This window comes from Amaranthus tricolor, chromosome 3 (genome assembly GCF_026212465.1).
Source record: "Amaranthus tricolor cultivar Red isolate AtriRed21 chromosome 3, ASM2621246v1, whole genome shotgun sequence".
NCBI lineage: Eukaryota > Viridiplantae > Streptophyta > Magnoliopsida > Caryophyllales > Amaranthaceae > Amaranthus > Amaranthus tricolor.
Window position 1 is genome coordinate 35226821 of NC_080049.1, and position 16905 is coordinate 35243725.

Sequence of the window (16905 nt, forward strand, 5' to 3'; positions counted from 1 at the left end):
CATAAATTGAGGATAAAAAAAATTCTTATTCATTTTTATTTTTATATAGTAATAATGTTTATAATCTCCACATATATTCCACTAATTTTATTTGTACATTCTTAAAGCGTATTGATCATTATCAAAGTGTAAGTGATCATTGTTACTATACAATTTTTTTATTAATAGATTATTATTCTCATTTAATTAAATAAGAACGAAAGAGATCAATAATAAACGTTAAATGGTCAAATTAAAGCTCTATGTGATTGATTTAAGCTATATATGATTTTAAATTGTGTCTATATGTGTCCAATTTTAAGCTATATGTGACAATTTTAAGCTATATGTGACGAATTTTAGCTATATGTGACATATTTTTAACTACATGTGAGCGCTTTTAAGCAGCATGTATGTGGTTATAGTGGACTGTATCATATATAGGGTCCTTAGAGCATCAATAATGGTCATATGACCAAATCATGGCAAAAATGCTTATAATGGTGACCTAATAATAGGTGGGTTGGGGAAAAGATTGGGCAATTGGGTCAATGGGTGACCCGTCCATGTGAACAGTCACCCAATTTTTTTTTAAAATTGCCATGTGTCTCTTTCTGATTGGACGGGGGAAATATGCCAGATTGCTGCCTGACACACGGCCTGTTGCGGATACCACTTGCGCGCTCTTATAGGCTGTTAAAAAATTAACGGTTATTTTCGCATTAAATTAATATATTTTTTAAAAAATTATACTAATGGTTATATTTTTTCAAGATCTATAAAATGAGACCCATATTGATATTTTCTGACATAATTTTATATTTACATATTTTCTTCTTATTTTGTTGCTTTTTTTTGTTAAAAAATGCCATCCCAAAAAAAAAAATATGGATTCAAAATAAGGATGATATTGAAGATCGACAAACACATTCATCCATAAAAGATGACTTGGTTGAAAATATTTGGCAAAACTTTGGAAGGAAATGCAATTAATGTATCATTTTAGTTTTTTTATTTTTGTATTTATTTTATGTATGTGCATTGTAATCTTTATTTGAAGTTAACGAATTTTCCTTAATTATTATTGATGTCTACATCTATATTTATTAAAAAAAATATTAATTTTATTAATTTTTTTTTTAAATTATAAAATAGTAAATCTATTTTAATCAAATAAAAAATTATATTAGCTTTGTACATGAAAATATTATTATAAAAATTAAAGATAAATGTTAGATAAATTAAGGAAGAGAAATTATGGTGGGGTAGTCTAAAGTAAGAAAGAGAGAATAATGACCTTTTTAAAAGAGGTTATTGTTAATAAAATTAAATTGAAAAATTAATTTTAGAATAGAAAAAAAGTTATAAAATAGTAAAATAATCTCTTTTTTAGATCATATGTAAAGATGCTCTTATATTAAGAGTTGAGACAACCACATATGAGACGTCCGGAAACTTATTTGTTTCAAATTTTATGAATTTCCTGGACTGGGCCGTACTAGAAGGCGTGGGCCGGACTCAAACGGCATCCCAAACTCTTTAAAAGCCTCAAAGCGGTCTCTTGTTGATCGCATTCATTCTTTCATCTGCATCTGGAAAGCAGAAACCCTAAATGTAGGGCACATCCTCCACCTCTCAATTAATTTGTTTTCAGTTAATTTTTTAACAGTTTCTTGTTCTTCAATGTTTTGCAAATTTGCTTACCGAGGCGTTGCGTTTACCGGCGATTACGAATCCGGTCAACGTGTCAAGGGAAGCGTAAATCAAACCCCTGCAATTCCAACTGATTCAATTTTTGAAAATATTGCATCTTAATCCATAGTTTGCATCTGGAGTTGGATTGTACAATCAAACAACCCTAATTTATATGCTAATTAATGCCGATTTTTTTTGTCGTTGCTTCATATGGTGAACTCTCTCTGTTGATGAGAGTTGTTCGAGTTTCCCGAAGCATATATCAATAATTTTTGACCAGTTTTAAACAGCTCGATGAATGGATTACTCTGTTAATCTAATTACTTTCATCGCGTTACCTGTCTGCTGGTACATTCCCCTTTTTTATAAATTTAGGGTTTGCGAAAATGCAGCTACCTCGCTTCTAACTTGTGAAATTTCTCACTCTTTTTAGATGGAGGAATTCATGTTTGGAAGTAAAAGTTCTACTGCATTTTGTTCTGGAATTCGGTAAATGCTTTTTTATAACGCCATTTTCAACTAATGGATTGATTTTTGTATTCTTTTCCCTTTATGTTTGAGGATGTATTGGATAGTTTAGATTTGTTGATTGGAGAGTGGATATTTGTGATTGATTCATTCACAGACATTCGAAACATAACATGACTGTGAGACAATTAAGTTGCTCAAAATCTTCATTACAGATGTCAAAAAACTAATGATAAATAACAAAATTTGTAGAGATTATAAATTAAAGACGTGGAGTTTGGATAATCTGGAAAGGAACTAAAAACATTGATTTGAAGCATAAAATTGAATTATTTCCCAACTAATCGATTGAGCGAGTTCCAATAGAGAATATAATCAGTTAATCACAGACTCACATTAACCTAGATATATAATTATACACAATATGGTTACAAATACTCCTATAAACTAGGATTTTGCGGCAATGGTGTTGAACTGGGTGTCTTATTGAGGAACTGTGTATCTACAAAGTTACTTGGACTTGACTATTTGTGTTGAACTTTGATTGATTGTATGAATGAAACTGTTACAACATCAAACTAGGATATGGTGGCAAACATCCCTGTACGCTTTTTATTTTGGATCTATGTAACTGCTACTTTACACTTGGACTCGGACTTGGGTGTTTGTGTTCAACTCTGATATATTTGAGTGAAACTATGTTATAACATTGAACTAGGACATAATGGCAATCATCCTTAGACACGCTTAACAAGGAACTATGTAACAACTACTATGTTACTCGAGCTTTAGTGTTTGTATTGAACTTTGACAGTGTTTGAGTGAAACATTGTTGCAACATTGGACTAGGCTTTAGTGGCAATCAGCCTGGCCAATCATCCTTGGATGTGTCTTATTCAGGAATTATGCAACAACTACTATGCTACTCGGACTCAAGTTTCTGCATCAGACTTTGATAGTACTTGAGTGATAAACTATATTACAGCATGAACTAGGATTAAGTCTAGAGTTGTTGTTTATACATTTTATTTGTGGGCTGGGCTTTTAAAGAGGAAACTTATTACTACTATGTTACAAACCTGGAGCAACAAATGATGTGACTTCGCAAACACTTAATACTAACTGCAGTGTAGTTGTAAGGGAAAACTTTAGGGGGATCGTTACAGGAGGGATACATGATGAACCTGTTCATTGTGCTTCCACAATCTTTTGAATCGTTATGAAAGTTAATCATATTTTATCCTGGAAGCCTGTTCCACCACATCATACATGAAAAACTTCTTCATTGGACGCTTACATTTATCACAAAATGTTGTCTCTTCCATTTGCTCTTTGTTGTATGTAGTGACTCTTGAGTGGGTGCATGGTTCAGTAGTAGGAGGTTCCAGAGAGCGTCTGATTGCTTCTACTAATCCAATTTGTGGCAAATACTTTTTCCATAATGGGTATCTACTTGAGAATATGGCCCATTCTTTAACATGAAGCTTTAGAATATCTGCTGAAGAACTGCTTCCAAATATCATCCAATTATCTTCGTTGCAGGTATCCAGCAATGTTATTGCTTCTCTTAGAATCTGGTCTGTGTCAGTCCTCTGGTTGAACTTCAGTCTTGATCTTTTGACACTCTGAATTCGCAACCAAAATAGAAGTATCTTGGTCATTGAGAGAGTGTGACTTAGCTTTTCTCTTTCTATGGCAGAGACTATGCTGCATGCAAGTGCACTTTGTTCTTTATTACCAACATAAACCAGCTCTAGCTGTGCTGCTAAGCTTTGTATGTTCTTAATCTCTGTGGTGAATTCTCGTACCCATTCAAGTTTGTTGCTTCCGTAAATGCAAACTGATTTTTCTTCTTCTACCTGACATTATTGTGAGGTTATAGTTAGTGCACCAAATACTACAGTTATATTATCAGATCAGCTTCTGATGCTGTCAATTGGAAACAACCTATTGGTAAGGTTGTGTACTTTTGACCCTTCAAACCCCACATGGTGGAATTAGTTGGGAGCCACTCAAAGTCATTGAATAATGAAATGTGAAAATATGAGAACTGCTTTTAAAATGTTAGAGCTAGGTTCATACCCACATGGTTAACAAGGGATCAATACTGTCAAGTAAGAGTCTCAGATTCCATCTCTCATTTCTCCACAATTCCTCTTCTCTTGAGAAGGAGAAAGGGTATGCCTTCATTCCCCAGATCCATACCATGTCAATAGCGTTTATATTTGAAACCATTCCTGTAGGGTCCAAGACAACCATTATGGGTTGTTCATGGTATTGCCACACTTCTTTTGCATAATGTATGGTTGTTGATCTGAGTGACCATGGTTGTCGAATTGAGTACCACGGCAAGGAGTTCGACAGAAGGTTGAAGATTGTTATGTCATTGTTACTCCATCTATTGGAAGTTGAAATAGGGACCCATAAGATATCGAAGCTTTGTTTTAGATTATTGTGAAGAGGATGGTCATATGTTTGTTGAACCAGTAAAAGCAATTCATTAACAGGCAGGAGTTCTGGCTTTGAAATTAACAGTACAACAATTTTGTTTTTCAGTGAGGAGATGTCAACCTGTCACAAGAAGCAAAACCCTTGCTTAGACCATTATGGAAAGAAGCATTGATGCCTTTGCGAAATCATAGATTTGTATTGACATCTCTGATGCTTATGAGTGTTCTAAATCCTATTGCCACAAAGTTGAGTCCTTTGATTAAGCTTGCTATCAATTTATTGAACCAGTATCCTTTTGTTCTTAATTGACCTATAAGATGGTTCATTAACTATTTAGAATAAGGTGAATTCACCTGTTATGAGTGAACTATAGTGATCCTAGAGTATAGTGCTTTGGTTGCACACATCTATGTTGCTCTGACTCTTGAATTTATCTCAGATACCGAGTCCGATCTTCGAAACTGGGACATAATTAGGCATAGACACTTTATTTTGGATTTAAAAGATTGGAACTTATTCTGATATTGACACTTAGACATGTACCCTTGTCAGAAATGAGTTTTTCGAGCTTGAGTAACATAGGCATGACTGTAGTTCAAAATAATTATTAATATGATAAGACATCCATCAAACAATTTTCATTTGCAGGTCTAATCTTCGCATGGAATTGGCAGAATTTCTTGGTGCCCGTGCTTGGCTAGCATGGACTACCAACAAATCACAATTATAAAGTGAAGGTATTCTTATGACTGAAAAATTGATAAGAGTAAATTAAGAGTGATGAACCTTGGCTTGCGCAGATGAATGCTTTAGTGGCAAGTCATTCCTCTGACCAAACAATATTTGTAGCACGTCTTGATTGTTCAAGTGTGGCTCCTGAAATGCATTTACAAGCTTCATGTGCATCTTCTGCTCTGCATATTGAGCCAGGTAATGGAGCAATGATGGTAAATTTGTTTCTTACTGAATAATTTCTATGGACTGCATTATTTGCACTTACCTGTGTGTTGCTGGCAGACATCTACTTTTGCATTAAGATGATTGCCAATTCCGTCTAATTTTCTTCTTAAACTCGCAATCTCCCATACAGCGCTAGATATTGAATATGGATCCCTATATTTTCAAATTCAGGTTTGACAATCAGTCTGTCTTAAATTTTGATGTGGCGTGGACATTGATAGAGTTAGAGTATAAAACCAATTTTGAAATTCTAACCATCAGCTTATGTTTTTGCTTGAGCTGACCTTCTCGACATGGCATTAGAATTACAAGTTCGGGGTTCAGTAGAGTATAAAACCAATTGTACGCTGATGATTGGAGCTCAAGATTGGTTTTGTACTCTTTTAGACATTTTCTTAAATATATTTTCCTTTATAAGTTGAAAAGTCTAGCATGCTGGTAGTAAAAATTTGAAAAATTCAAACTGCATAACTGAAAGGCAAGAAGGTGCACTTGCTCATCTTGGAGGGATCTCAAATTTGTGATGAGAGACACACAGACTATAATGCTTCTGATGATCCAATAAGCAGCAACATATATTGACGATTTTGTAGCTGCAACACTGACAGTTTCATCCTGCAGCTCTATGTGCCTTATTGGTAGACGTTCAAACTGTGAAACGCTCCTTGTAATTTCTATCATAGTTTTAACTAACGAGTTCAATGCTGTAAAAATAGGTTCAAACATGTTGAAGCTATTTGGGTATTGCTTAAGTAATGCAATTGATGCAGCTAAAGGATTCTGGCTTTGTGCCTGTATGATGACCCAGAATTCGCCAAAGACTGTTGCAAAAGCGGACAAAGCTAGAAGAAGCTTATCATCCCATCTATAGCTTCCAAGTAAGTGCAACACACTTAATGTACTTTCATGTGCATTTTCATTCCCGTAGCACTTGCTAAGTATCTGTCAATATGTACATTAATCACATCAATCACCCTATTATGATTTTTCTGCCAATACAGCAGTATTGTTCTTGTTTTTTCAGGGGGCGGGGGAGAAGTATAATCCATGCACAATTAGGGTTAATAAAAAACAATCACTTTGTTTTTAATAGAATAAGGTTGCGTACATCTAACATTAGCCCTAAACGCTGTAGCTCCACTCCCTATTTGTGGTTATTATCCTTCAGAGGTGGAAAAAGGGGGAATTTTTGCATGAAAATACTGAGAAAGATACCTCGCTTGATATCTTGTATATCGAGTATGCTAAGCGATCTTCTGATTCCTCTACTATGCTGCTTATATCAAGGGTATCTTCCTGCTGATCAAAGATCTGTCAGCAATACATCTGTTAGCAGCTATAATTGTAATTTTTAGCTTTTTCCCCACTTAAGTAACAAGCACCTAATGAGTAATGCAATGTTTTCGTCAAATCATTTAAATAAGATGAGTGGAGGAAATAATTACTTGTGATGAAGTAGAGTAGTGCATGATGTTTTCGATCACCCGAAGCAACATTTCAAAATCAAGTTCACGTCCATCAGGATCATGCATGATAAGGATGCTTTTGATAGGAATGTCTGCTTCTAAATCAACTAGAGACTTTTCACCTTTGGTCTGGTTCAAGGCCATTGGCCAATGACTACAGTTTGCTGAGTATGACTGGTCTCATATGATTATTTTAGAGCTTTTGGGTTTAATTGAATCAAATTGCTGTTTGGAGCAAGACACATAAAGAGAATAAAAACCAAAATTTGGGGTTTTCTATATTAAGATCTAGATTTTACAAACTGCAAGATATACAGTGTGCCATTTTTGTAAGAAGCACTGTTGCAGTAGAAACCTTTTGCTTTAGTTTTATTTATTCTTCACTTTTCTTTGTACAAGTTCTATCTGTCCATGCAGCATCTCTTTTACGCAACACAAAATCAAGGAACAATCGCATTTGTGCGATTTCTTTGAATTTTCTTATTCCATTGTTAAGTGGCTCCCAAAGCTAATTAGATGTCGCAACTTTAACTTAATAATAGCCAAAAAGTTGTTTCCAATTAATCTTTAATGAATAGTAATCATCATCAATTTTAGTTTCACAAAAATAAGAAGTGCATATGATATAATAAGTCAATTCGTTATATTGTAATTCAGTACAATCTAAAATTATAGAACTATAATTTTTTACATACATTGAGAAATGTTATGTTATTTTTTTTTCTTTTGATTTTGTTATATTATGCAAATTCAAATGTGAGCTTTTAGAGTGTAGTGTAGCAAATTTAAGTAACCAAGAGTACTTGTTCATGCACAGAGGGGCACGTACATATAAAGGTTTTGGACCACCAAAGCTGAACCATCTTAAGTAGTAATAAATATGAATACATAATAGTACCATTTTTCTTTAAGTTGCTCTAAAGCACATTGTGATTTATCAATCATCTTTACGCTTCTGTAGGCAAAATTATAAAATGTTACCCTCTTATCAAGAGGGCTTTAGAATAGATCTGAGACATTAACACAATTTTGTAATTAAATTCGACTTTGATCTAATTTTTAACCGAATTTAAAATTATGTAAAAACTAATATATGCCCAAGATTTGATTTTGAACAATCTAAAACTTTGGTCTCTAGTCTTATTAAATGTCAAGCCTTTTTCATATTCTAAAGAGCAAAGTGAGATTCCGAGTTTTGCTTGTGCTTGTAAGTTTTATAACTAAGAAACAGTATCAATCGTCAAGAGCAAAACAGCACTATCCTGTACTTAAAACAGTTGTTGGAGCATATTATGGGGTAGACCCAAATTTTTAACTACAGGCATACTAGAATTGTGTAGTTGAATTGTTCATATATATTACTGTGTAATAAAATTAGGCCAAAATTTTTTAGTTATATAGGTTTTTGGTAGCATTGCACTGATCACACGAATCATTAAACTTTTACTCAATTCGAAAATTAAATTGAATTCAATTAGACTATGACTTTAAATTGAATTCAATGAGACTAAGACTTGATTGATCTAATTTTTCTTTTTGAATTTGATAAAATTCTGAAAAGCATGTCGATATGTTTTTAGTTAATATTTCTTTCTTGTTATTTGAAATTAGGTTTAATTGTTTACAAGTGAGAGTACACACTCTTTAATTCACAATTACAAATAAAATTAATTTTAAAATTTTAATAAAAAACTATATAAAATTTCTAAAAATATTCTAAAACAATAAGAATAAAAAATAATAAATAAACCTTCACATTTTGAAGTTGAATTTGTATAATAAAAATTTAATCAAATCAATCAATTTTATCAATTCTAGTTGTATATTCCAGTTCTCCTACTATATAAATCAACTCCCTTTATTACTTTGAAATTATTGATATTCCATTTTGCAATTTTCTTTTTAGTATATTGCAGTTTTAAATTTGACAATGGACTTATCACTTATATGTTTTTCTCGATGTCATACAGTCATACATTAACTCTATCATTTCACTTCATTTCATCTATATATTTTCTCTAACCACTTATTTATAGAGGTGTTTGTAGTTTAAATGAAATATCATACTCCCTCCATTTCTTTTTGTTTGTACAATTTAAGTTTTTTCATTTTAGGAGAGAGAAAATATATTTATGTGAGATTTTGTTAGATTCGTCTTCATGCAAAGAATTTTAATATATAATTTTACAATTTTTTATAATGCCAAGAGATATCGAGGCTCGAAATTTATTTTAAAATGCGTGCAAAAAGTAAAATGGACAAACAAAAAGAAATTGAGGGAATACTTAATATGCTAGTTTTATGGGCAAAACTCTCATATTTGATCAATAGTTTTAGAATTGAATTAGAGTGGGAGTGGTGGCTTAAATTGAGTTGGCCGTTAATAAGAGGGCGTTCAGTTTATTGAGTCGAATGTAATGAGTTTAAGGACATTGTAAAGTATATAACTAGTCCCTTTTTGATTGTATGAGTAGGATGAGAGATTTATAAATTAATTACATAAGCTTCTCACCTACTAGACTAATTTTTTTGGAGAATTCTCCGGTTCAACCAAAAATATTGTCACTTTTTTTTAAAAGAAACACTTTTAACTCCTTATAGCAATCTCATTGGATCAAAATGGTGCAATTTAAAAGAATTGAGTTGAGTATCTTTGTAAAAGGCTAGCATTGGCAAAGTACAAATTGAATTCAGTAGCATTCTGGGATGATCATCAGTAGCATCTGTACACTGAAGTCTGAAAAGATGAGAATGCCACCTATGAATTCATTGTTCAATCTTTGTTCCATTAAGATGCAAGTCAATCAAACTACCCTACAAACTATAATGTCCCTAACTAATAACCACTATAGTTTAAGGACAGTTTGGACTTTGGAGTCATGTGTCATAGAGCTTAGTAGAATATGCTATTCAATGGGACAACTTAGGAGATCAATGACATCGAGTTGCTACCTATTTTAGCATTTTATACGTGAGTGGGACATCTTAGTAGATAATAGATATATCAAATTTAAAGTTGATATAAAAGACTCAACTGAAACTATTTTAAAGATTTAGTTTTAAATGTGTGACGGACAATTATGAAAATTGTGTATTGATAATCTATTTTTAATTTGGAGTGATAGAGAAAAATTAACATAAGACTATCTAATATATTTTTTATTTTGTGTGTAACAAAATTAAAATAAACATGACTTTGTCCTATTAATTGAAATTGTTAGCTTTTCTTAGTAATAAACTATTGTATAATTACTTTTTTGGCTTTTGATAGGAATTCTATTTACCAACATTAAGATGAGCTATTTCATGGACAATTTAAAATCTATTATAGATTCTTTTTAATTTTGAATGTATTGTTATAGTGTAAGGACCCCTTATTCAATATGCTACATACTAAATTGAACATACTTGAAAAGGCCGAATAAGGTTCAATTCAAGTTCACCCCAATATTAATATGACCAACTTTAACCCAAAATTGAAAATCGAGTCTTGTTTCAATTGAAGCAAGTACCACTTTCCACCGGCAAGATTATGTAGTTTATTTTCATAATCAAATCTACATGTTCTATTCATTCAGATCAATTCTAATTAGGCAAAGGTTTTGGAATATTAGTACTAACTTCTTCTAAAGCCTTTATGTAGGTGCAGTTTAGGCCAATAAGTTTATTATTGTAACTTAAAATTAAAACTTGATGAGCTTTACAACATCTTAAGAGTACTATCTAATTACACATTTTGTAAATCTTAATTACCCTAAAACTCAATAAAACAAGGTATACATTATATGGATAATAATTTTCACATAAACAATCCTATATATATATATATATATATATATATAGATCTTGCACATACACACCCTTGTCTTATATGTAGTTATACAAAGCCAATTTCTACTAGGTAACAAGGGTTCCTAGTTACCTTATTCATAAAAGTAATTCCCCAACCAAACTAAGATAACGAAATTTGTCTTGGTTGAAAGGTAACTAACAAACCATTTTTCATATATAGAGTGGTTGTAACTTTAGGAGTTATTTCTTGGCCTTCAATTACCTTAACTTTATACCTCAAAAGAACTGAAGCAGCTACCATTTTCATTTGTGTATAAGCAAATTTCTTCCCAACACACAGTCTAGGACCTGCATTGAACACAACATATTTGAACTGATTCTCGCTTATAAATTGTCCGTCTTTTAACCATCTTTCTGGTCTAAACTCCGAGCAATCGTCCCCCCATAGCGATTTCACCCTTCCCATTGCGTAAACATGGTACAACACTCTATGACCCTTTTGTATTGACATACCATCCAGGAAAACATCGTCTTCTTTGGCTTGTTTAAAGTCAATTGGCACAGATGGGTACAGTCTTAGTGATTCTGATAATGCAGCTTGTAAATACACCATTTTGTCAAGTTCTTCTCCTAGGAAGACAACTTTTTTTGGATCCTGATCTTTCGTTGTTTCAATCCTTTGAGCTAAAATCTCGTTAATTTCATGTAGGATTTTGGATTCGACTTGTGGGTGGTTATGTATTAGCCAAAAGAACCAGACTAACGCGACAGAGCTAGTGTCGCGTCCTGCTAGGATAAAACTTATACAGAAATCTCTGAGGAATTTATCAGAGAAAATTGTGGTGTGGGAAGTTCTGCATAATAGAGGATGATCTTGCATCTTTATAAGTCTAGATAAAAGATCACAAGGTTCTTGATCAAATTTACCAGGCTTATTTAAGTCTGCTTTACGATTTTTAACTGTTGTTTCAGCAAATTCATGCACAATTTTTACTGCTTTTTTAAGCTTTTTTTCTTTGCTAATATTGAAGAACCTCATAGTTTTCCATACAACTGCTGGAACCAAGAACCTAAACAGAGAGTATTCTGTTGCTTCTTCAAATGCTTTGGCAAAAGGAATTTCCGGCAAGTCGAGAGCTAAGCAACCAGGATCAACACCGAATGCCGCCACACAGACGTTGTCAAAGGTGAAACGGAGGAGCAACTCTTGAAGGTCCATTGCTTGATCTTCTGATGATATAACTTGCTTCTCTATTACCTAATGAATTATCCATGATACAATTATACTCCATTTTTTTATTGTATATAAAAGTAAATAACATTAAAATTAACAGTTGCTCTTGAGAGATCTTCTCTCGATGAGACGACCTCAAAATAAAGAGTTAATACACTCATACTTTGTAGTAGTTGGGTTATTTAACTCCTATATGATATGCGTCTCACAAAAAGATCATCTCATACAATAATTTGATTAAAAACAATAAACAAACGTAAGACTAGCCTAAAATATATATGTAAATGTTTTGTATGTGCTAGTATTTGCACATCAATATACCAACGTTAGAGTTTTCCTACAATATCTAAATCAAAATATTTAAAACATAACTTTGACGAACTCTTGTATGTTATGTCTCATGTTGATACATGTTTATATAAGAAATAGTGTTTTAATATCTAAATTATCAATTTTAACATTTAAAAATAATATGTTAATAATTAAACGTCAAGCGATTAAAAAGAGTACTTTAAACGTAAAAATAAATGCTTTTTTAGCTGGACTATTTAGCTCAATTTAAAACTATTCAATAATGAGATAGTCATAAAAAGATTTGTGGATTGAACTATATATACTAGTGCTATTACTCTTTTATGATAGAATTTTCCCAATAAATTAGTGTCTAGAACCTTTCATCTTCCTTAATGATCCATCTTCCACCATCCATCCATCTTACCTAAAACTAACACAAAATTTATTAATTATCGTCTTCCCTACATCTTCATCCAATGGTCAAATCAACTCTAAACTAATTTTGTTCTTGTGTATTGATGATATTATTTATCCTACTTAATTCATTTTTAAAAATTTCCCAAATGAAAAAATTTACTTTTGATACAATAAAAATTGTACTCCTTGGCTAAATTCCTTGAAATGAATAGTTCAACTACAATAGACACGTCCTACTTAAAAGCACTAGGAAAAAAACACATGCAAGTTATTGTTAAAAAATACGTGTCAAATGTATTTGTATATGCTATATCTATGGCCCAAGTTGTATAACAACTAAATACATATATGTCAAACAATTAACTCAATTAAGAGTTTAAATTAATTAATAAATCTTATAATAATAAAATAATACTATATTATACTCCATCATGATGCTATTTCACAATAGTCTTTTAAATTAAAAGTGTGAATGTAGCATATATACTCCTCGTACATTTCACTTATAAATTTGAAAGTTGGATGAGATAATGCCTCGTGCTTTAATCAACTTAATTAAGAATTAAACTTTGATAATCAAAATTGGTCCTTTGACAATATTATCCTTAGTTTATTTCATTTTTCAGTCTTATACTCCTGCATAATAAGGACTCCTCTATTCTTGACCACCTTAACTCGTGATAAAACTCTAAAAAAAAACAATTTTTCTTAAGAATTTTATATCATAAAAATGTACCATTCTTACATGCATGTAAAAAGTTATTAGCTCATAACCATAGCCAACGATTCAGTATTCCGCACAAGTTAGAATCTATAGATAAAGATAGCGAACATGTAAGAGAGAAAGCGGGAAATAATACATGCAAGAAAATTAATTCTAACTCATATCATGATAAAAATAAAAGCATTTAATAATAAATCAATTCATGATTCTCAATAATTAAAAAGTACGTAAAATGTGAGTAAATTGCAATTAATTAACAAAAAAAATGTCAAAAAGTATCATGCCTTGAGTAATTTATCATGCACAAGACTTTGCATGGTTTTCAAAGAGTAATGCACAAACCGACTAGTATGCATCTCCGACGTAGCAATACGGCGTTGCTCCTTCCATTCCTCATCGTCGGAGTTAAATATTCCGTTGCCGAGAAGTTCATTGAACCTTTCTCTATAATAAACACCCTTGGGAAAGTTTTTGAAATTAGTTTTAAGAATATACTCAATTTTTACAGGATCAGCTACCATAATTCCCGGGAATCCACCTAAAATACCTCTAACCCTGTAACTTCCCCCACTTTTTTCCAAAGCTTTTGTATTCCATTCATGAATGTCCTTAAAATGAAGGGCAAATGAGGGGATCATTCCAATAATAGGCCATAACGTAGGGCCTTTGTTTGTTAGTTTTTCATGTATGCAAGAGAATAAGAAATAGCCTAGTAAGGCTAAGAGTATATCACTAATTTGTAGTTTGTTGATAATTGTTGTAACAAAGTTTGTGAAATAATAATAATAATCCATTAGTTTTTTTTATAATTTTTTTGTGTTTGAAAATCGGGTTTTTATGGGAGTATACAAAGGGAAGTGAAGTGGAAGTTGTGAAGTATTACATGTGATAGTTGGGATATATAATGCCCATGAAGTGTAAGGATGTGACATTTGGACTTTTTATGGCTTTTTTCTCCAATGGATTCCTTTAGGGTAGATAATTGTTATTACCTCCTATTAAATTTACAGTATTGGTTATTTTGATTTGTTTTATTTAATTTATATTATTATTATTTTTGAATAGTGGCTCACCATTTCTTTATTATAATATCGTCCATACATTTTAATAATTTTTTAATTTCATCTATACAATTCAATCTTTCTCTTCATTTATTACCATTGTCCACGTTTTACTTAAAAATCATCCATTTTTTCTTTAATGTAAATCTAAGAGAACAGAAGGAGTACTTGTTAGTGTTTAGTAGGCTTTCAATGAAATTTAAACAAAATTTATATTACTTATTTCATTTATTTGATTTTCTTGTTTATTTTTACATAATTTTCAATGTAATTTTTAAGTCTCAATATCCCTAATTACGCATTATAAAAAATATATAAAGTGTATGATAATAAATCTCACATTAATATATTATATATGTTTTATACTAAAAATCATAGTCAAATTTCTCTCTTCTTACAGTAAAATATTTCAAATGAGAAAAACATTAGAAAATAAAAGAAATACAATTTATTTATTATTATACTATAATGATTAATTTCTATTAAATTTTTTGAATTTCAAAAATTTAATTGACATTTTTAAAATAATTACATGTTCTTTAAACTTTATTTGATTAGTAAAAATATTGGTAGTTGTGATGATCTCATAAAAGGTATATATTGTTGGAAATACTTCACATGTGAGATAAGATTCCACATCGATAAAATAGTGGGTTGTTGACTTGCATATATAGTGGGTGAGCTAATCTTCCTACTACCATATGGTTTTGGAAAATAATGAACCTCACCAAGTGTATGTGCAAGTCAACGCTCTTGACTTGTGGATTTGTAGGCTCAAGCCCACGGGTCTCCCGTGTCCACATGAGTGGGCCACGGAGAAAATTATGTGACGAATTGTCACGGCTTAATATGGTATCGGAGCCGAAGGTGATTCCTGGTATGATGTGGCTCACATGTGAGGGGGAGTGCTGGAAATACTTCACATGTGAGACAAGATCCCACATTGATAAAATAGTGGGTTGTTGACTTGCATATATAGTGGGTGAGCTAATCTTCCTACTACCATATGGTTTTGAGAAATAATGAACCTCACCAAGTGTATGTGCAAGTCAACGCTCTTGACTCGTGGATTTGTAGGCTCAAGCCCACGGATCTCCCGTGTCCACACGAGTGGGCCACGGTGAAAATTATGTGAGGAATGGTCATAAAAGGTATATATATCACTTTAATTGCTAAACTAAAAGCCGATCATCATCGAATTTCTCATACGAAGTAATATATTATAGAACGTACATTGGATATAAATTTGTTGGTAAAGTATTAAAGTATGTATGGTCTACTTAAGTTTTCAAATATTTATGATAGTAGTCCCTCTGATCATTAATTTATGTGTTTGTTAGAGTGATGTTTCTTTTTGTAATATTTTTCCTTATAATATATTATTTTAAATATGTAATAAATTTAAAAATAGGCGATTATCAATATATACAAACTATTTTATAATAGTTGCCAACTAAAGTCTTTTTGGGTGGTAGTTTGAATATAAAGACAAGGATATACTCTAGTCCTATATCTTAATATCGTACAAACATGAAAAAAGTTTGAATTTGTCAATCATATGAAGTAGTTTGAACTTCTTTTCTTTAAATATTTGCTAACCATAACCCTTATAAACTAACAACTACCTAAATTAATTCCATTTGATAAAAGAATCAGAGTCTAAATATCGTATTTTTAAACTTTATATGCATTATATTACAATTACATATATGCACTTGTATTTTTTTCATCTCTTTAAATTTACAACATAAAACTCAAAAAACACTCACATATCTAAAATTTATAATGTAAATATAATTCAAATGAATAGTGGGAGATTGAGTATTTTTTCTCCCAATGTATACATAGACCAATATTTTTCATGTCACATTCATTAGATAGGGCCTAGCCGGTAAACAAAGTCTTATTTTGATATAATTTATTAGAGGTGTTTAAAATAGATTAGTTGATCTGATATTTACCTAAATTTGTAATTATATCTGACTTTAATCAGTTTTTAACATATATATATATAATTATTTAAAAATCAATATAAATACAAAGTCGCTTTTAAACTGACACGATACACCTGACTTGAACAAACACCAATACTTATCACTAAGTTCAACAATTTTCCATGAATCTTAAATCTTAGTAGGTGCAAAAGTCAATTATTATAAATATGGATCACTAAGCTTATTTAGGTTTCTCGAACCACTCATTATCGCTTTAGACATGGTTAGATATACAAACATTATTGTAACCAATTTAAACAGCCACATGCAAAGAGATTAATGTTGTAATTCCACTTTCCAACCAATAATTATTAAATCTCATAACCTTTTTGCGTATACGATTTTAACTAGAGAATTTAATTCCGTGGAA

The 16905-nt window shown here is 31.5% G+C and overlaps 2 protein-coding genes, 1 long non-coding RNA gene and 1 other non-coding gene across 5 annotated transcripts; 2 read left to right on the top strand and 2 right to left on the bottom strand.

Moving 5' to 3' along the window:
* The first annotated feature begins 1555 nt into the window (after nt 1–1555).
* LOC130808792 (uncharacterized) lies at nt 1556–6408 on the top strand. Its single transcript, XR_009040738.1, has 3 exons — nt 1556–2163; nt 5242–6191; nt 6270–6408. It is a non-coding gene; the product is annotated as an uncharacterized LOC130808792 (long non-coding RNA).
* On the top strand, nt 1875–2030 carry LOC130809524 (small nucleolar RNA snoR137). Its single transcript, XR_009040828.1, has one exon. It is a non-coding gene; the product is annotated as a small nucleolar RNA snoR137 (small nucleolar RNA).
* On the bottom strand, nt 2521–7557 carry LOC130808791 (protein SIEVE ELEMENT OCCLUSION C). 2 transcript variants are annotated; one of them, XM_057674296.1, is made up of 7 exons: nt 6999–7557; nt 6769–6864; nt 6026–6495; nt 5594–5706; nt 5380–5507; nt 4225–4713; nt 2521–4001 (listed from the first exon to the last, which is right to left on the bottom strand). In XM_057674296.1, exons 1-7 carry the CDS (start codon nt 7161–7163, stop codon nt 3369–3371), a joined length of 2094 nt encoding a protein of 697 aa, XP_057530279.1. In that variant the 5' UTR covers nt 7164–7557; the 3' UTR covers nt 2521–3368. The 2 variants fall into 2 exon arrangements, with proteins under 2 accessions (XP_057530279.1, XP_057530280.1); XM_057674297.1 differs by having other exon boundaries at nt 2548–4001; nt 6769–6849.
* A 3223-nt stretch (nt 7558–10780) lies between these two features.
* On the bottom strand, nt 10781–14347 carry LOC130808852 (cytochrome P450 86B1-like). The gene is made up of 2 exons (XM_057674369.1): nt 13765–14347; nt 10781–12069 (listed from the first exon to the last, which is right to left on the bottom strand). The coding sequence occupies exons 1-2, from the start codon at nt 14272–14274 to the stop codon at nt 10972–10974; spliced, it is 1608 nt and encodes a 535-aa protein (XP_057530352.1). The 5' UTR covers nt 14275–14347; the 3' UTR covers nt 10781–10971.
* Between the last annotated feature and the right edge of the window lie 2558 nt (nt 14348–16905).

Coding starts and splice junctions, on each gene's coding strand:
- LOC130808791 (XM_057674296.1), bottom strand. CDS start 7,163: ATGGCCTTGAACCAGACCAAAGGTGAAAAGTCTCTAGTTGATTTAGAA. Junction 5,707..6,025: donor GTGCACCTTCTTGCCTTTCA/GTTATGCAGTTT, acceptor TTGAAAATATAG/GGATCCATATTCAATATCTA. Junction 4,714..5,379: donor ATTCATCTGCGCAAGCCAAG/GTTCATCACTCT, acceptor TTCTTGTGACAG/GTTGACATCTCCTCACTGAA.
- LOC130808852 (XM_057674369.1), bottom strand. CDS start 14,274: ATGGATTATTATTATTATTTCACAAACTTTGTTACAACAATTATCAAC. Junction 12,070..13,764: donor TGCATGATAAATTACTCAAG/GCATGATACTTT, acceptor ATAATTCATTAG/GTAATAGAGAAGCAAGTTAT.